The sequence below is a fragment of the Chamaea fasciata genome, unplaced genomic scaffold, assembly GCF_029207755.1.
Source record: "Chamaea fasciata isolate MVZ Bird 193981 ecotype frontalis unplaced genomic scaffold, bChaFas1.0.hap1 SCAF_1, whole genome shotgun sequence".
In the NCBI taxonomy this organism is placed as follows: Eukaryota; Metazoa; Chordata; class Aves; order Passeriformes; family Sylviidae; genus Chamaea; species Chamaea fasciata.
The window spans coordinates 133,655,341-133,676,298 of record NW_027094086.1 but is presented as its reverse complement, the minus strand read 5'-3'; the positions used below and the strand labels follow the sequence as shown (position 1 = coordinate 133,676,298).

At 39.1% G+C, this 20,958-nt stretch overlaps 1 protein-coding gene across 8 annotated transcripts in view; it reads right to left on the bottom strand.

The window, feature by feature from the left end:
- The window catches only part of CACNB2 (calcium voltage-gated channel auxiliary subunit beta 2), a 242,335-nt gene that overhangs the window by 70,533 nt on the left and 150,844 nt on the right, over positions 1-20,958 (bottom strand). For 5 of the 8 annotated variants that reach the window (XM_066198668.1, XM_066198686.1, XM_066198696.1 and 2 more), the window contains one exon: positions 8,668-8,787. In XM_066198668.1, coding sequence (XP_066054765.1) covers positions 8,668-8,787 — 120 coding nt within the window. Of the gene's footprint in view, positions 1-8,667; positions 8,788-9,606; positions 10,126-20,958 lie in introns of those variants that run through there. The other 3 variants (XM_066198705.1, XM_066198714.1, XM_066198732.1) reach the window with 2 other exon arrangements.

The following is a 20,958-nucleotide window of genomic DNA, read 5'->3' as shown; positions in this document are numbered from 1 at the left end:
CCTGCTTCATATTGAATCATTTTTTAAATCACATATTGTTTGCAGGTCTTGCTAACAATAAAATCAGATTTAAATATCACCCTCTAGCTATTTAGCAAGGAGAAGAAGGTATTAAAAAAATAGCTCCAAGAAGCAGTATTTCAGTGATTACTATCTTACCTAAAGCTAGAGAATACCATTTGAAATGATATGTTAAGATTTCATATCAGATTCAACAAAAGTATTTGCTTGCTGGCTTACTTGTTATTAGAGCTGAATTTTTTTAAATCAAGTAAGTAAAAAATAAAACTAGATAGTTGTGAAAGTTACAGGACTAAAGCCCATTGGCGACATTTCCATGATAAAAATGAAAGGAGAAGGGTAAATGGTTATCTATACTTTCACAAAGGATAAATGTCTATTTAATCTTTGATGTTTTTTGGCAGCCTAAAATGCATCTCAGTATATACATTTTACCTCAGGACTGATTATTTTAGAGTATAAAATAGAGTGTTTATCATATTTAATTTGGGAATACAACCCAGGTGGTTATGGAATCCTGGAGGAAAATGTCAAAGCAGGATTGGAGGTTAACATTCAGAGGAATGTTCACAGCTGTCTGCAGGGTCCACAGGTGGAAGTTGGGGGGAGTTTTTTCGCTCTAGGATAGACACTGGCTTTACACAGAATATAGACAAAAAGATGGCAAGAACACATCCAGAAAATATCCAGAACACAAGCAGAAAAACATAACTGGGACCTCTCTAAATCTTCATTTTTAAGTAATTTCTCTAATAGTCTGAATTACGCAGAAGCTAGACACTCTTCATAGTTCAAGCTGAGTTTTGCACTTAAAATGTTCCTAACGTGGGAACACAGAGTATCCTTCTCCCAGGTATTACAGGATTACTTTGAGTTCCTACTTACTTTTTTTTGAAGTTTTATACAACCAGTGACTAGTTTATGTAACTAATATTAAAATTTCCAAAGGAAACACTTTAAAATTGGCATTTAATGTCAGTCTAATTTTGTATCAAAGCACTCTAATGCTACCTATAGTTAGAAATCCTTGGCATCTTGCATGTAATTTTATAAAACAAGTTGCAATTATGATAAAAAAGAGATTATTTTTGAAGCTTCCTTCCATTTTTTCTGATTATATATATATATATAGCCAAAATTACAGATACTTACAGGTTTTTTATTCTTTCCTCCTATTTTTTGGGAGGTTGGGTTAGTGAGAAAGAAAGGGATTCAGATCTTTGCCAAGGACTCAAGAACTGTCTGGAGGTTTGTTTTTCACTGCAGATGACAAGTACTTCCCTGCATAATAATACACATCAGCCAGGTGTCTGCTCCAACAGAAATTAGGTTAGCTTCTGAACTGGTTGGAAAACAGTCCCCTCAGCACAGGAAGCAGAAAGCCCAGGGCTTTATTGTCCAAACAAGCTTTTCCCCAAGGCACTGTGTCATACCATGTGTGACAGTGTGAACTGGGGCACCTCTGCAAGGCGAGACACTCGTTGCCTGCACTGAAGTCCTGACTCCAACTCATTCCTGCTTCCAAAAACCCCCAAGACAGTCCACTAACAGCTCTGATCACAGGATAACTTTGTTCTCTGACAAAACCTTTGCATTTTTGCACGAGTTCATACTTTGGTACAACAGTTGTCCCTGCATACAAACCAACCATTTTACAACAGGAGATTTTTTTCTACAGCTGTAGAATATAAATAGCCAGTTCAAGTCACCAGTGACAGTTATGTAATACATGCAGCCATCTAACCAAAGGTATATTCATATACACACAGGGATGTGGATATGGATATATATAATGCATACATATACATGTATAAGCCCACACAGCTATAACAGCATGTGCATGTCTTCCTTTAAAAAATCCTTTATGCTCCTGTTTGCAGAGTCACAGGATGTTTGGAGTGGGAAGAGATCCACAAGGATCTTAAGTAAACAGCCCATCATTAGCACCATGCTCTGACCAACTGAAGCGATCTCAGGGTCAGAGGTCCAGAAGTACAGACATTTATATTCAAACATCACACACATTGTAGCTCATGCGCTGAAATCCTACCTTCCCCTCTACATTTGAATCATTATTCCCTTTTAAGTAAAAAAATCATATGTTAACCACTAAACAACCCATGGCATCTAATAGGTGGAGCAACTGCTGATAAAAATGAAGTTCTGGATTACAGTGTCTTGGATTACATTACTGTCTTGGATGTTGGAAAAAGTAAATCAAACCCTCTAAACCTCAAGAAAGTTAATGAACTGGGTCATATGTGTCTTAAGTGGAAATTACTTTGCTTAGAGCAACCAGCAGGATTTACCTCTATCCGGTGTCAGCAAAAACTGCTCACCATTGTACCAGCTTGAGCAGCTTGCAAAGACATACCCTAATTCCTCCTTTCCCATGCCACACTCACTTCCCACCAGCCACAGAGAACATCCCCAAGGCCACTTCTCATCCTCTTGTATGATTCCCGTGACACTCAGCAGCTTCTGCTGACCCCCAGATGAGCATCTGACTCAACACCCAGAGCCACCAGACACCACCCCCAAGCCACAGGGAGGGCTGGCCTGAGCATACTTTATCTGCAGCTTGGTTCAGCAGCCACAGGTGGGCTGCAGGCACACGAGGGTTCAGGAATCTCTGCTGTGACCTGTGCAGCACCAGCCTGTAGCAGAAGCTGACAGCTCCCTGGCTGGGTGTGCCAGAGACCTGTGGGACAAGGAGCAGAAAAACATCCAGGTGTGGATGTTTGCACCTGGCTTACAACACCTACTTTAGCTAAAATACTTCTTTCACACCGCTCTTAATAAAGAAGTTATTTAGTTCTATGGAAGTACCACTGGCATTGCTGGCCTTTATATGGTAATTTAACCATACGGAACAAAAACATCTCACCAAGGGAGCAGGCTCAGGTGAAAGAGCAGGCAGAAGAGCTGTGGTTGTTCTCAGAACCTCAAAATGCCATCTCAGTATTGAGTCCATTCCTTGGAGACAATTTATCTCTTTCCCTTATTATGTGAAGAAAGCCGGGATACTAAAGTATCTACAGCTAAGTATAAAAATGTAGGCTGTGTTAATATCCCTGCACTCTTTTTTCTCTACTCAAAGCCAAGAAGCAGAAGAAATGCTACTTAGTAAACATATTTCATCACTCTAATCACGGTATGAATAGGAGATGACAGATGTCTTCTAATTAGAGACGGTGCTGTCTCTGGGACATTTGATTCCAGGTTACGGGAAGAAAGAATTCCAGCCCCCAACAATGCAGCCCAAGAGTAAGAAGGGATAAACTGTTCAGGGAATTAACCCATATAACAGCAGGCACTAGTGTAGAACAAGTACATACACTTCAATTGAAGACAAAAAACATCATGAATACACATAAGAAAAAAACTATAGTTCACAGAGAGTATAAAGGAAGCTGGTTTATATCCCAGTGTTACCCTCCTAAGAAAAGACAGCAGCAATTAATGAAGAAAATGAAGTAAAAGAATATCCGTAACCTGATTTGAGCAGATCCAGTAATGCAGAACACACTTGCAGCTAAGCAACAACCAGATTTACAATTGTACTTTGGGACCAACAACTCATTCTTTTTCCAGCTAGACCACTGTGCCAGCTCTCACATGATCCCAGCAACTATGACACACAACATTAGTGACCTAAATGATAACATGCAATAAAAATATTCTAAAACAAAAGGGCAAATGAGAAGAAATCAATGAGAAAAATATCACCATACACAACAGCTAACAGTGTTGCTATAGCTTTGTGTGCTGTTCAGCACCATCACCTTCTGGTAATTGAGAGAAAAATAGAAAGTATTTCCATGAGGGAACAAGCTGACATAATATAAGGATGCACATCAAGGAGATGGGCACTTCTGGCCTGTCAAAGATGCTACTGCAGCTTCAGTAGACATACTTCAACTAGCTTTGCAGCTGCCTGCTAGCAGCATGGGGTCATTCTGAGGCTGTGAAACCTGCCTGAGAGTGAATAAATACTCAAATAACTAGTCTTGGCACACTGCACTGGATAATTACATCTGACAATCTTTTTCATGCCCTCAGCCTTGCAGAGCTATGTAGGCATTATCCCAGCCTGCTACACATTTCAAAGCTGTGGTCCCCAAACCATGCATGGAGGCAATGCATTACATTTAAGACATTGCATTATTACTCACAGTCACAAGCCATCACCACTACTACAGCACAAATCAAAAAAAGCAAAATGTGACAGCTTATATCATTGCCTCAGACCCAGAAAAGGGACATTTAGTATCAAAATTTCAGTGGTTCACCATCTTAACATAAAAATTATTTTAACAGCATTTAAAAGTAGAACTACATCTATTTCAAATTTTTACAGACTCCTAAAAGGATACTAGCAGTGGAGCATTAGGTGGAGTGCAAACAAAGCAGAGTTGAGGATAACTGAGATTTCCTACCATGAACACAATTACTGACTTCTCAAAGGCCACGATCTGATTTTGATAGTCATTTAAGAAGTTTTAGGTCCACAGGATGTTGAGAACAATCCTTAACAGAGAAAAAGGAGCTGTCCCTTAGTCCCAGGTGAGAAACAGAACCTGAATTATTAACTGGCATTTTCAGTACCCAATCTACCAGAAATAACTGAAAAAAAATTTCTAAAATGCTGAAAATATTCTATAGATCTCTGTTGAAACTGCTTCTGAATAAGGAGCCCTAAAGCCACGGGGGGGGAAGAAAAGCAAAATACAAAAATCTAAAGAGACTGAATAAAGAAGCTACTTTTGCCGAAGAGAAGAAAGGTCTACAGAACATCTGACGAATTATATCTCAGTCAAAAACTAGATTCAAAACATATGAATTACTCGTGGCAAAACAAATCAATGGAATATTTGAATTGATTTTACCAGCACTGGAGAAGGCAAAAAATTCCTGAGGTCCCCTTTCTCATGTACAAACTTTAACTCTGTTAGTGCTGGATAGAAAGTTCTTATTATTACTTGTACTTCAGTTTTCCTTTGCTCTCATCCCTCTCACTTGGTGCAATATTTTAAGGAATATTTAATTGAATAGTTGCAAGGAATGGACAAAAGAAAACACGTTACTTACTGTAATTTATTTTGAATCATCATCCTTCAACAACAAAAAAGGGTTTTTTGACTGTATAAATGACAATTTTTATATTATTAATGCTAAACAAAATTAATGCCTTTTCTTTTGCTTGTCAATAATGAAGATTTATGTTTTTGTGGAAATAGGAAACTCAGCAAAACACCACCAGAAGCCCTTAGATTTGGATACTATTAGCATACCCTGCCTAGCCACAAAAGAGATCCTCTCTGTTTATCCTACATATAGCACATCCTATGGTCTGTGAGGAGAACACTGAGGAAATTCTCAATGCCTTGAATTTTTTTTCCTACATAAAACCAACCAAACAAAAACAACAACAAAATCCCAACCTTTTTGCATTTTTATTGCTGAACTATTCTAATCAAGAGCATTTCATCTCAGCTTCGAGCTTAACAGCTTCACTTGAGATCTGTTTCCCTCAGGAGTAGATGCTGGCCTGCAGGTAGCCCCATCAGTTGCCTCCTAATTTTCTGTCCCTGGATGACTCCGAACATGCACCCGTGGCCCCACCTTCCTTACAGTAAGTCACATGCCAAAGTGAGTCAGCAAAATATGCTTAACCATTTTGCAGAGAAGCAATGCTGGTATTAAATAAAGAAATAAATAAAAGTAGCCAGCATGTGCACTTCCTTACAAGCTTTTTTTTGCTTTTATTTTCCCTGTTTGTATAGGTATCAGAGATACATTGTAGCTTCATCTCACACAAGCACTTAGATGCTATAAAAATCCGAATTTAAAAATCTTAAAATTGTCCTAACAATTTGGCATTGTGCTCTCTATCACTATATTTTTATCTTCAGTTTAAGGTGTTTTCCCTTGCTGTAATAAAGGAAAATGAATGTCATTTAACTGTTGTCATTAACTGTGTGACACAGTTCAATAGTTTTTTATCTACCCTTAATTCACTATCATTTTTCCTCCACCATTGCATTATTCATGTATGTCACCCTCTTCTAATTCCTGTGACAAATACGTCTGTAATGATTTTATTTAGGATCAACACTTCCCCTAACGATAAGAAAAAGCAAAAGTTAAAGCAGCTCTGACACTTGGCTGCGCCTGGAAGTTGGTCAGGGCAGAGGCGAGGCAGCCGTGGCGAGCAGGCAGCAAACCTGCAGCCCAGGGCAAACAGGTCTGGGGGCTGACAGCAGCCAGGAGGCACCACCAGCAGCCACAGCTTCATTAATTTTACTGTGTTTCAGGGAGGTGATGGACTGAACCATCAATAAAGGCAGAAAACCATACCCTGTCATGTTTTACATCTACCAAATTAGGCTTAATTTAAAAACATTTCTAAGCACTTATTTCAAACAATAGCACCAATTGTACATAATATTTTACTTAATAGTATTAATTTAAATATTAAACAAGACTAAATATTACACTGTTACAGCCTCTACATAAAATTATTTCCATACATTACATCCTGAAATACCTTTTAACATTTGACTAGAGAAACACAAATGCTAATCTAATTCCAGCCTTAATCTATTTTAAAGGAAAAAAAAATTTAAACAACTAATTTTGTGTTTTCTATGACTGGAATAACCATTGTTACAGCAGGATGGTTTTGGCAGTGCCTTTACTACATTGACTGTTCACAAGTTGTCTTACAGTTTCAGACGGTGTCAGACCTAGAGACTATATCTCATGCCAGCTGGAGTGGGAACATTGGTTTTATGTATAGAAATACAGCTTTTAGAAGTCAAGGTCTGCTAGCAGCTTCTCTACAAACTACAATGGCAGCTGTGCTAGAGGTCATGAATATTACATAAGGGCTGTCCATGTATTCAAGCCAGCATCAGTAAGCCAAATTCCCATAGCAACAATCACATAGATTTACTCATTGCAAAGGGATGCCTCAGTTCAGCAGTAAGGACTGCACTGTTACCCTGGTTAGTCTGCAAGATACTAACTAGTACTCCAACTCTTCTTTTAAAGATTGTGCATTTATTGATAAAATTCAAAACTTCACCTGAATTTCACGGCAGCCCTTATCATCTTTCCTAGGAGCAAAAAAACCCTCAAACCAGCAAAAGCCATCCCTGATAAAACTGAAACTCCTGACTACAGTCAGCAATCTCTGAGATACAAGGCTGAAGGGAAGAAGTGAGCTGCTTCTCTTGAGTTTCTGCTACACTGATCCCAGAACAGCAAGATCCAACTTCAAAGAGATGTTCAGCATCTCCTACACTTGGCACACTCCAGCAGCTCATTAAAAAGCTGCTGTAGGAGCTCTTATTAAATATCAGTTAACAATTGCATTTTCAAAAAAACATTTTTGGCTTCACTATTCAGGTTTCCTGGCCTGACGAAGATGTCTGCTTGTGCATTATTATACTGTATTATTTACAGAGCTGGTCCTCGCCACACAATCAGCTACAGAGCTAAGGGATCTGGACTCACAGATTTCTGAAGAGCCCTTGTAAAACAGGTAGCATAAATGGGCCACAGGTAAAGCTGGCAGTGGAGAATTAAATGAAATAGATGGAAAGGAGATAAAGAATTAAAAAAATACGGCAAAATGGAGGAGGGGACTCAGAGAGAAAGAGAGGCAAAAATGTAGATCAGGTAGATCTAAGGGAGGCTCTCAGTGGTGTATTTAAATATATTCGAACAAAAAACAGATTTTGGAAAACAGTAATATATTTAAAACTGGCAGGTAGCATAAAAAAGAAAAAAAAAAAGAAAAACTGGAATTAAGTGATAAATGAATGATAATAAATGAGGACAGTTTTTCCAGGTGCAGTATTATTTAAAGATGTAGCACAGATGAAAGAGAAACAAGCCCATCACTTTCACTGCTAAAACCTTCACAGTCCTAAATAAATCTCATGGAAAATATATAAACACACAGCAAAAACCTAAATCTCATTTAGTGTTTTCTTACTACATTGTCACTATCTGCCAGGAGTATGGAGAGAGGAGAAATCTGAAGAAGACCTACAGCAAATGACTCATGGGGTCACTTAACACACAAACTGTAAAGAAAGTCAGTGAAGTCTTTAGGGAAAAAACACCCTTGTAACAGATTCTCCGTATTTACATATGACTTGTAGGGACTGATCTTTCATTCAAGGGAGAGGAACAGGATGTTTGAGAGCTGAGTTTTGACACTATAAAAGCATTAAGTGCCCTGGCAATCCATGAGCAAACTTTCAGAAACATTTCCAGTGAGAATTCATAGCATTGACCCTGTATACTGCAACAAATGCTTATATTTTATTAAAGAAGAAATGCACACATTTAAATAAGAATGTTCTGAAATACATAAGTCAATCAAGTGTTTATTACAGAAAACTGAAGCTAAGTGGTTTTTCATGGAGCATATATTTTCAACTGCTGTCTGGAATGTTTATAAGAGATCTAATCTGTATGTTAACACATTAAAAACATTTTATCACTAATGGATGAGATGACAAAGAATCACGGAATGGCTTGGGTTAGAACGGATCTTAAAAATCATCCAGTTTCAACCCCTGCTTTAAAGCTGAGCATTTTATGAGTTTGCAACATGAAACAACACCTTACCTTTGCTTTTTCCAGCTGTGCCTGGGCCTGTCGCTCTGCCTCTCTCCGCACTGCTTCCCTATCTTCTTCCAGAGATACATCTGAATCAGATGGACGGCTGGTGTAGGAGTCCGCCGAACCCTGCCAAAGAAAAGGAAAAATAATGTCACAAGTTCCTTTGATTTTTTTTTAAAAGTAGAAGGGGTTATATACCTTGCCTTTTCTCTTACTTCTGTATCCCTGAAAAGTGACTAACTGTACAAAAAGGAAATTTACTTAGTAGAAATTATGTCTAGGTTAACGTTTTCTTCTGGAAACTTTCAAAAAGTGCAGGTGTCTTCTCCAGTTGTTTTACTTCCTGCTCTATCTCTGCACTCTTATTTGTGTGCTTTTCAGCAAGCAGAGCCAGTTTCTCTGGAGACCTACAGCACTGGTGCAGTGCAGGGCTGAAGGACACACAGCAGCTTCAAGGATGGCTCCATAAAAATTAAAACTCTAAACAGTGACAGAGATAGCAAGCAAACAGACTTTCTATAATCAAAATGCAAATTTAGTATCAATAATTACCATTACACAATATCACTGCTAACCTTTGCTATGCATTTTTATTTTAGGGCAGCCTCTTTACCTGACACACTTTCCCCATCAGAACAGCAAATGGCTCATATCCATCTCTGCCCCTCAGCAAAACATGCAAATGACCACAAATCAACTTCCAACTAATAAAATCCGTCTGGACTCAACACATGTCCCTGTATCACCACAATAGAAGCAGCCACAATGCCAGAAAAGCTCTATAAATAATGACAGCTCTGCTTCTCCTCTGCAACTCCCTGCATACAAAATAGAATTCTGGCAATTCAATCAGAATGAAAACAACTGTCCTCTCCTCACCGCCTTTTTCCTCTCCCTCTTTGCAATCCATACAATATAAGGTGATAAGGAAAATGCAGGGCTTACACAGATATCAGAATTCTTCAGACGTCCTCCTTTGGCTCTTTTCAGAAGCCTGATCCAGGTGGCCTTCATTAGCCAGACAGCTCAGTTAGTGTCCGCAGCTGCAGCGCCCGGCACTGATCTCATAAAACATGTGCACACTGAGCACTGCAGAATCACAGCTCCTTTCCTATCCATGCTCTGCTGTGAGAGCCTTCCTTCTCTTCCCTCTGCCTTTCAAGCTTCCAGCCTCACTGTTTCCAAGTATTCTACTGCAATTAAATTCTCAAATTTTCTCATGCCAGTAGGAAAAAAAGAAAAAAGAAAATTTTCAAAAAAACTTCCAAAAATCCACACCACCTCCAAAAAATCTCAACTTCAATGATAAAAACATAAAACAAAACCAGCTTCGGAAATATTGTGAGAGATGCTTCAGCCGATCATAAACTGAGATCGATCACAGAAAAATACCTAGGGCTTTTTCCTTTCTGTTTTGGGGGGCGGATTTGGCTGTTAAAAATAGTGCTTGTAAAAGAACCTTTTAAAATCCTGTGCAAAATGTATTCAGTGACATTTGCAAGTGCAAAGTTCATTTCATCTCTTCCTAGATTGGCTGGGGGTGGGGTAACAGGCTGTTCATACCACTGGGCATGCTCCATATGTGCAGCCTTTTACGCAGATGCTCACATCACACCGGGCTGTTAGCCTATGCCAAATTGCCATTTTACATCTCAAGGGTAAACAGCTGGAAAACGCGAGGTCCCTGTGAAACTGGAAGAGCTGGTACAGCGTCTCGTTCCCGTCATGGGTGTCTGCTGCCAGCCACGTTTCCCTTGGATGCTTGCTTCTGTCACGGAGTGCTGCCCTCCGCTGCAAAGCACCGAGCTCCACTCACAGCTCCCTTACAGAAACCAAAAATACGCCTGTTGAGTGGGAATTTAACCCCCTGGTTACTGCGTACATTTTTTCTGACATTAGCAGAGGAAAGGAGCAAAGAACAACTGCAATATAACACGTAACACATAAATATTAGATCCTAATGTGACAAAAGCCAATCAAAACCTTAAATTTCACTGTTCAGCTTTTAGAGAATCACCCTCTATCTTGTAATTAACACGGGAGTGACACGTTAAGGCAGGTTTTCCTATTTACTGATGGACATGCAACAGTCTAGGTGAAAAGGATCACTGTAGCTTGACTGCAGTGCCTGCCTTTGATATCAATTCAGATTTACAAGAAAAACAGTGAATAGAGACCACGGCTGAGAACAGTGGTCATGCACATGCTGCAGTATGTCAGCATATCCCAGGAAGGATCGAATCCTGCCATGATTTGTGTCTGTATAACAATGAAATTGCCCATCACAAGTGATGCAGCAGCCTACATTTCACCATTATTACAGCAACAACAGTTGCCACTAAACTCACAGTTCTAAATAAAGCTACTTTTTAACTTTACAAATTATTTTTTTTTAATCTCCTGAAGCCCGCAATAGTCACAGAATAGAATTGAATAAGCTGTCTCTGAACTGACATAAAGAAAATTATTCTCCAAGGAATCACTTGCTTTTCAGGAGTTCAGATACATCTGCTAAGTTACGGTGATTGTTCAAAACTAAAAAGTCTCCTGAGCTAGAGAAGTGGAAGCAGAAATCAAAATAAAATACACTCAAAGTTTACTGCATTTTAAAAAATATCTTGTCTGTTAAGAAAATATACAGAGGCCCTGTAACCTCCCCAAAGCCTGTCAAATTTTGCTGTTCTTTAAAACTTCCCTTTGCCACAACTTCTGACACAGCTGCCAATGGAAACAGTGGGAAAAGATGAGCATCAACAAGCAGACAGTAGTTTAGTGCAGTGTTTAAATCCAGTTACGGTTGACACACCAGTGACCTGTGGACAAAACCACTGATGTTATCACAGCACTAATGAAAGCTGAGATCGTGATGAGCTCCCCTAGAGTCCCAGTCCCAGGACACTGAATCCTCCTTGGAGAAGGCACATGCGAACCCTTCCCTACCAGCACTGCAGCTCCTTGGTGCCACTCTGCTGCCATGAGGAATGGTGCCATAAACCAACCCCGAAGCAACACTACCTTTAAGTAAGAGGAAAACAAAGCAGCCATTAAGCCTGATGGGAGACCATAGGACAGTGTGGGTGTTTGCTCCCTACATCACTTCTATGGTGAACACACAATATTTGACACTGACCAAGCCGCAGAGCGTCACTTTTATTGTCCTTCATTCTGCTGTCCACAAGGGATGCTATCTAACCGGTCCTCACCCTATTAAAAAAAAAATCATGAATCACAGTAACATAATTCCTATCTTCCCTAAGGGGGCAAAATGCCTTTTGGGTCAGGCTAGAATTGCTAAAATTTGAATTTCATCTTCCCGGCCACAGTGCTGACCATGACAGCATTTACAGTGCTGGTCATGCCTTGTGTGGGCCACAGTCCCAAGACACATCTAAAAAAACAGAGTGACTCTATTTATTTTAATTACATTGACAAACTGCATGAATCAAACTCAGCATTACATTTATTTTCCCCATGGTACAGACATGACCATGTAAATTTTCTGTGGAAAGGGAAAGCTGGAAGTTTCTTTGCTTTTTGAATACGTAAAAAACTCACAGCTGGAAAATATAGGATAAGGAGAAGCATACATATACATTTAATTAATTGTGCAAATTTCTGAGTATTTTTATATGAGCTAAGAATGCATTCAATCACATTAAGAAGAAAAAAAAAAACCCTACAGAAAAACTATGACAACACTATAACAGAAATATCTTAACTATTGAAAAATATCCTGACAAGTGGATGTGCATTGTCCATTCATGACAACCAAGGAAACTACATTTCCTCCCCGAGTTACTAAAGTTTTTTTTTTGGGATACTGTGGAGAACAGTAAAAATCTTTTCTCAAGAGTTTCTGAAATTCAGTCTTTGTGAAATTCTTCATGTCTCCATCTCCTTCCATGCCAATATGGAAGAGCTGCAGTAATATCTGTATGTAATATATGTTACTGCAGCCCCCAGTTTCTCAGGTTTCATGGGAAACTGTCTAATAAAAGTGAGATAATTCACGTTAATAATTACTCCATTTATTTCTTCTTCTTTTTATTTTATTCTTTACTTTGCCGGTTTACAGGTCCAGTTTGTCTGAAAAATAAATTCCTGTTTTAATAACGTGCTTGACAAATTTTCCCAATTATCTTACCACTTATTATATTAGAGTAGCTTCTATGAGCTATTCCTATAGTGCAAACTCATACTTTTCACAGTGCTAGTGGTTATATGTGATCATATTTGAGTTCCTTTTCCTTCAAGACCATAAATGTCTGATGCTTTTAGTATTGCAGAAGTGCGTCACCTTTAGGAGACTGGGTCCCTCAAGTAAAAGGGGCTTTTTAATTATTTTTTTTTACTTGCAGGTAGAAACTATTTAGATAAATTTGGCAGTGCCTCTAGATTTCTTCTTTTTCTCTTGAGTTTCCTGTACCCATGCTTAACTTCCATCAGTACAGTTGGAGCTTAGGTACAGATTTTGACCCATAAATTCTCACTGGGTTAATGCAGACATCACTACTCTATCCAATTCAGTCATGGCCTTTATAATGTGTTCTTCCCTTAAAGAATAAAAACAATCTGAGTACCATGACTAACTTCAATGGGGTAATCCAGTTAGGAATTAGACATCATTAGAAAAGATCATCTTCCAGATTACTGAAAATTCTCAAGTAATTATCTTCTTAGAAAGATAAACCAAGTTCCTTCAAGTAAAGATTTTTCACATTATTATTTATTAAATGAAGGCATGAAGCAGTAAGCAAATATGCATTGAGATTTTACCAGGAATAAAGAAATACATATGACTGCACACATATATAAACCCCCTAAATTTACAGCAGTGGGGTCTTTGCTGAGATGTATTTTTCAACTTTTCATTCGATACTAATGAGACTTTCAAATCCAGAAGGAGAAATGCCTTTATTTCTTCATTTCATTTATACCTAAAATATGGAAAGTTTAGGCCTCACTGTGCCAATAAGAGGAAAAAAGCATTTCAATATTCAGAATTTATAAAGAGATAATGTTAACTGCTTATGTTCTTATCCTACGGCAGTAGGAAGAATGGCATCACACATCCCACCAGGACATGATTTGAGATAGTATATTATGCCCTTGTAATGCACAGCTCCTTCTTGTTTGCTGTGAACTACACTAAAGAGTTATTTCCATAAAATGTTAATTTCTCTTATAATCTTTTAAAATTGATTCAGAACAACGGCAAAATGTGAAATGGCTAAATTTACTATGAAGCGAAACTGCTGACATTGGCACATCATAGTTTGCCAGGGAATACAGATTGTTGTTTCATCCTAAACTGATCAACCTGAAAAATATGAGCTAGAGTCAGAAGTCAGAAACTCTCTCACAAATGTACCATGAATAGAGAGGACCTCAGTTTGGCAGAGGGACCACAGGTGGTGAACGTGAAAATTTCTTATCTATTAAGTTTTCTCCAGATGTCTAAACAATGTTATTATTTTGAATTATGTTGAAGAAAACACACAAAGCTGCTCAGAGAATGGTATATAATATTATATGGATATTAATTATTTGAGGATAGAATTTATGGTAAGACCAAACTTAATTCAATTAATTTTTTGCAAGGTATATTTGAAGTGTATGACAAACTGCAGAAATACCTTTTAGCAAAGGAAAAAGGAGAGTCCATGTTTTCATTAAGGCACTATCAAACAGGAATTGTTAATTCCTTGTGTCTGGGTCATGGATGCTTCACAACCTGGCAAAGTCTAGTCCCGATGCCCTCCCTGGTTTTTGGCATGCACCCTGTAGTGCGGTGCCACAAAATTTACATGTAAATAGAGAACTACTGTCCAAGAAGGGCTACCAGCTCCTACAGTAGCCATTGAAATACTCTGCTGTTTGCATTTAAAAACCAAACCGAGTGTTGATTAGAACGTTTTTTGTTGTTCTTTAGAGCTAATGTGGCATTGCTATGGCATCTACAGCCATGCAGGATGTTCAAAGTGAAGGACTGAAATTTCAGAACAGCTGGGAGCTTTAGGGTGGCAATGTGATTAAAAAGAAGATTATATAGGAAATCAGTCTTCTCTTTACCCTTACCATGACTTTGGCAAACTTGATGGCAGCATCCAGCTTGCCATTAACAGGTTTGCAAGGTGTTAATCCAATCAACAGCTGCCTGAAAGAAGAGTTTTTTAAAACAGCTCTTAGGTTTGCAGAAAACTAGATTTTGGCATTCAGGAAGCAGGTAAACAACTGTGCCAGGTACTTTATCAGGAAAAATCAAAACAACAAAACCAAAATAACCCCCCACACTAAGCAAACCCACACATTGGCATTCACATCTCATTATATTAGCCTAAATGTTTGCTTCTATGTTGTTTCACTAAGAAAAAGCTTATTTTTTTCTATTTTTCACTAAGAAAAAGGGTAGGTATTTTTAGAGGAATGATGGTCTTTTCAGGGAGACTCCTCAGAAAATCTTTGAAAATATGCAAAAAGGCAGCTGCAGAGCTCAGCCTAGTTAGCAAACAAATAGAGGCCTCATAGTCAGAGCTCAACTTTTCCCAAATCTGTGGGATTTCTGGTGTGTTAGTTTACCTGGTTTTTTTTTTAAAAAAAATCTAAGATGGAAAACTCCTTGAGACCATATTGTGCTTGGCACTGCACAGTCACAAAGTGAATGACAAACACTGCCTAAACGAGCTTGCAATCTAAAGGCTGAGAGAATATGAGGGGGAAAAAAACAACAAAGGTGTAACAAAGGGGTCAAGGTAGCAATGCAATAGAAAATAAAGCACTTTTAAATATTCGATACCAGCATTATGACTCATCCCTTGCATAACCACAGTGGGTTGTCCTTTAAGTAAGTTTTGTATATGTATTATGGCAGAGATTAGTTCTGTGAAAGCCTCTGAAGGAGGATAATCTGGTAGCTCTGTGTATTCTGACAGAGAGACTCACATTTATGAAAAAAAAGAAAGGGCTTTTGAGGAAGAGGGCAATCATAGAAATAGAAGGCGATCTCCAAATTCATTAAAAAAGAAAAGCTTTATCAATAATATAATCACATCACTGGGAACTTTAAAAAATGAGACAAAAAAAAGTCCCCAAATTAAAGGAAAAGAAATGGAATTGATGTTTTGAGACAATTAATTTGCACTAGAGAATGGTACTAAACTAATAATGATTTTGGGCTATAGAGAAAAGTCAGAGCGATGACAGAACTAAGATGTTGCCAGTGGAATGACATGGAGACAGGTGTCAAAGGAAGAAAAATACACCAAGGAAATGACTGCAAGATGATGAACCTAAATCATCTCACTTTTGGCTCAAACTGTCAGCACACACATGGATATTAATACAGATTGATTGACTCATGGTAACTTTGAAAACTCTGGTAACTTGGTTATATGTTTAGGACCTTAAGGTAAATCAGACTTCTTAGTAACAATAAGCTGACCTGAGGTGCTGTTTACTGGGGCAGAAAGGATTTAAAAATTAAAGGTTTAAAGGAAAAATGGAAATATAACTTTTGTCTGTATTTATTAATAAGAAGCAAATATCGCAAAGGAAGGACTTTAAATTGCAGAAAGACAACTCAGAAAAAAAAACAATTTAGAATATAAAATGCTATGTGTTGATATAAGAACATAGAAAGACAAAGATTGGGTCAGCTATGAAATTAAAAGTGGACAGTAAAAAAGAGGAAAAATGAAAAACACATCTGGGATGTCAACAAGAAAACAGAAAGCTAGGAAAGGAAAAAAAATTGCAGGAAAGCATGGCAACCATCATCCCAATTTGTCTCAGCTCAGTTAAAAGTGCCAATTTAGATTCTGTGTTCCAGATCGTCAGTATATTTTTATCTGGGATTTTGGTTCAAGTCATTAAGATTTTCTGCATACTTAAAAATAGCTTCCTTGAAAATTCAACATGAAATTCTGTTACCAGTGGAGAATTCTGAAGGAAAAAAAATAATTAAAAAAACCCCAAAAAACCACAAACCCAAAAAAAAAAACAAAACAAAAAAAACCCCACCCACCTATTTTCCTTGAATTTTATTTTTTATCTCCATACATACACGCCCTACCTGGTTTTCAAATCTAACATTTTTTAATCTACTCCAGATAAAAAAAAAAATTGAAGGTTTTGGGGTTTGCTTTCTTGTTTGTTTTTTACCTTATTAAAAATGGTGATGTTAAACACATACAATGAACTCTCATGTATTTTACTATTTCACAGAATCATAAAACATCCTGGGTTGAAAGGGACCCACACGGATCATCAAGTCCAACTCTTGGTCCTGCAAGGGACCATCCCCAAGAATCACTATTTGTTTGTGAGCATTGTCCAAACTCTTCTTGAACTCTGTCAGGCTTCATGTTGTGACCACTTCCCTGGGGAGCTGTTCCAGTGCCCAACCACCCTCTGGGTGAAGAAGCTTTTCCTGCTGTCCTGCCTAAACTTCCCCTGACTTAGCGTCAGGTTATTCCCTTGGGTCCTGTCTCTGGGCATGACAGAGAAAAGATCAGTGTCTGCCCCTCCGCTTCCTCTCAGAAGGAAATTGTAATTGTAATTGCAATGAGATCTCCCCTCAATGTCCTCCCAGCTGAACAAACCAAGTGACTTCAGCTGCTCCTCACATGGCTTTCCCTTCAGACCCTTCACCATCTCTGTTGCCTTCCTTTGGAAGCTCTCTAACACTTTAATGTCTTTTTTATATTGCAGCAGCCAGAACTGTCCCCAGCACTCAAGGTGAGGCCGCCCCAGTGCAGAGCAGAGCAGAGCAGGACAATCCCCTCCCTTGCCCGGCTGGCCATGCTGTGCCTGATGACCCCCAGGACAGGGTTGGCCCTCATGGCTGCCAGGGCACTGCTGGCTCATGTTCAACTTGCCATGGACCAGGACCCCCAGGTCCCTTTCCATGGCACTGCTTTCCACCATCCCTTTCCCCAGTCTGTCTGTACATCCAGGTCTGCCCCATCCCAGGTGAATCTGGCATCTTCCCTTTTTGAGCTTCATATGGTTGGTGATTTCTACTTTATCAACATCTCTCTGCAGGTCATCTCTGCCTTCAAGGGAGCCAACAGTTCATCCCAATTTAGTGTCATCACCAAACTTACTCAGTAGATCAATATGTCCTGTGTCCAAGTCATTTATGAAGATGTTGAAGAGAACTGGTTCTAAGATGGAGCCCTGTAAAAGCTCAGAACCCCACTAGTGACAGGTCACCAGTCTGAGGTCACCCCAGGCACTGTAATCCTTTGTGCCCGACCTGTGAGCCAGTTGCTCACCCATCACATGATGTGTTTATCCAGCTGTGAGCTGGACATCTTGTGCAGAAGGACGCTGTGACAGACAGCATTGAAAGCTTTACTGAAATCCAAAAAGATTCCATCAGCTGGCTCCCCTAGATCAAGTGGGTGGATTATATTGTCATAGTAGGAAAATGGGTCTGTCAAGCAGGACATTCCCCTCAGGAAATGGTCTGGCTGTAACCAACAATGCATTGTCTTTCAGGTGGTTTTCAGTAACTCCCAGAACTGTATTCACCATAATTTTAGCAGTCACTGAAGTGAGACTGACAGGCCTGTAATTTTCAGGGTCATCCCTCTTGCCCTTCTTGAAAACTGGGACATTTTCCAGCTTCCAGTCATCTGAGACCTCTCCAGATAACCAAGACTGTTCAAAAATCATTGAGAGAGGTCTTGCCATCAGCCAGCTCTTTGAGGACTCTTGGAAGAATCTCATCAAGCGCCACAGTCTAACAGGCAGCAAATCCGGCACAAATTCGGAGCTGACTGGGAGTTAATCATTCTCACAGTCATGGTCCATCCATGCTCAGGGCTCTGGGGCCCCCAAAGCCCATCATCAATGTTGAAGCCAAGAAAGCATTAAACATCTCTGTTTTTCCTATGTCCCTGTTTGTGAGTTGGTCATACTCATCAAGTAACAAGTCAAAGTTATTACTGGACTGCCTCTTTAAAAACACTTTTTATTGTCCCCCACAGTAGTGGGTAGGCTCAACCATAATTGAGCTTCAGCTGCATGAATTTTCTCCCTACAGTGGTGAGCACCATCTCTGTACTCATCCCATGCCACCTGACCTTTCTTCCACTTGTTTTTTTTGCCTTAGCTCCAGAAGAAGATCCTACTCAGCCAAGCCAGCCATCTGCCTTGCCTGCTGGACCTCTGACATTTTGTAATTGCGCTCTCCTGTGCCCTTTGGAGGTGGTGCCAAAAGAGCAACCGGCACTGACAGACCCCAACAACCCTTCTTCAGCTGCATTTTCTCAGGGAAACTTATTCACCAGTTCCCTGAGCATCCTGAAGTCTGGTATCCTCATGTCTAGTGTATCTAGGGTTGAAGCTTTGCTGGCAGTTTTCCTCCTGTCACCAGAGATTTTAATTGCTTCATGGTCTCTGTCACCAAAAAGGCCACCAACTACCACTTCATGAGATCCTCTTGTTAGCAAGCCTCAAATCAAGGAGGGCATCTTTCCCAGCTCCCTTAGTACCTGTACCATGAAGTTATCATCCAGATGTTTTAGGAATCTTCTGGACCTGTTTTTGCTAGCTTTGTAGTGATCCCAGTTAACACTTGGCAAGTTGAAATCCCCCATAAGGACAGGGATAGTTGATTTAGAACTATCCCTTAATTCCTTAAAGAATAATTAATCAGTGTCATCATCCTAGCTGAGTGCCCTGTGAAAGACTCCCATGATGGTATCTGCTTTATTTGTTTGTCCCTTAATCCCTATCCAGGGGCTCTTAACTGTGCCAATAACAACTTCAAGTTCCAGCACTCAGACTTTGTCAGCTTTCAAAGGTAACAACTGTTTTTATACGTATTTTTGCTTTCTACCCTTCATTTTTATACCATAAATACAGTTTTTCTGTTTAACTATCTTTTTTGCCGTCTCTTAATGAGTTAGTCTGACAATCATACAGCCTGAAGAAACCACTGTCATACACTAGTTGTCTACTGAGAAGTTTATTTTCCAGATCATCTGCAACTGAAATTTTGATTTTCTAGTCCTGTTCTCTTATTAACAACATTTGATGACTGTCATGACATAGAACACTGCCATTTGCTCACCACCTAGATTAGGAGAGGTTTTCTTACCAAAACCTTTGTTAAACTGTATGTATGAAGACTAAGGAATTAATTAAATTTCCCTCATCCAGGCTCATTGAAATCTCAAGCCCTTAAAAACAGGTTCATTTGTGATTCAGCCCAGGTATCTCTTGCAGACACAATGACCCATAAAAGCACCTGCAGCCTTCCTCTCTTTGATACTGCCAGAAACACCAAGTAAGTAGTTTTGCATTGCCTGGCCTTATTTATTTCAGGATATAAAAATGACAAAAAATAGACACATCCTCATCAATGGGATGAATCTAAGAACAGTTTCCAAGAGTGTCAAAGCCACATGAGTGGCCACCTGAGTGAAGACCTAAAATACCTTGTGGTTTCAGGTGTTAGTTCCATGCTTTGGTCTTCATCCTCACAGACTCCTTGAAAAATACCAGTACTGTTTCTTTATACCCATTACCTATCCACCAGCAAACAAAGCAAACTACTTGGGATTTTACCAAGAAGATGAGGCTCCTTTTTCACTATTTACACATTACATTAACACTCATCTGATTTCAAGAATACAACAGTCTGCAATACTTTACATGAATGAAAATATCTCTGGAAAAGCCTCTTGTCCCTCTTGTCTATCACCTATCAAAATAATCTTCAAAAATTCCCTTTCTCCAGTGTATATTTTCATAGTTTTTATTCTAAACCAAAAATGCATCAGTTAATGTACAGATTGCGTGATGCCAACTGTTCGCATCCACTGGCTCATTCAGATCCGTCTCTAAAAACAACCTGACCTAATGCATCCACACAGAGTGGATGAGGGCATCAAGCTAAAGGAAGCACTACACGCCTGATTCTCCCATCCCAATCTACATGGCTGTCACTGCTTGCACAGCTCCACCAACTGTCCTTTGGAAGAAGGAGAGTGAGTCAGTGTGTGATTCTGAGCCTGATCATTTTTAGAGTACTATCCCCATCTCTTTACTAAGAAATAAGACTTAAGCCTTTGTATGTTATTCTCCCTTTTTTCATCTGCAAGGCAATGTAAGAATGTGAAGAGCATATACAATACTTGTTTACAACAAAAAATAGTAAAATGTTCTAGGAAACCATCTGATAGTATAATATAAAATACTGAATAAACCTAAATGTATTTTCTCACAGATAAAACAGATCTTGTACAATGGATTTATGTTAACACTAGAGATAAGATTGCTTAAATG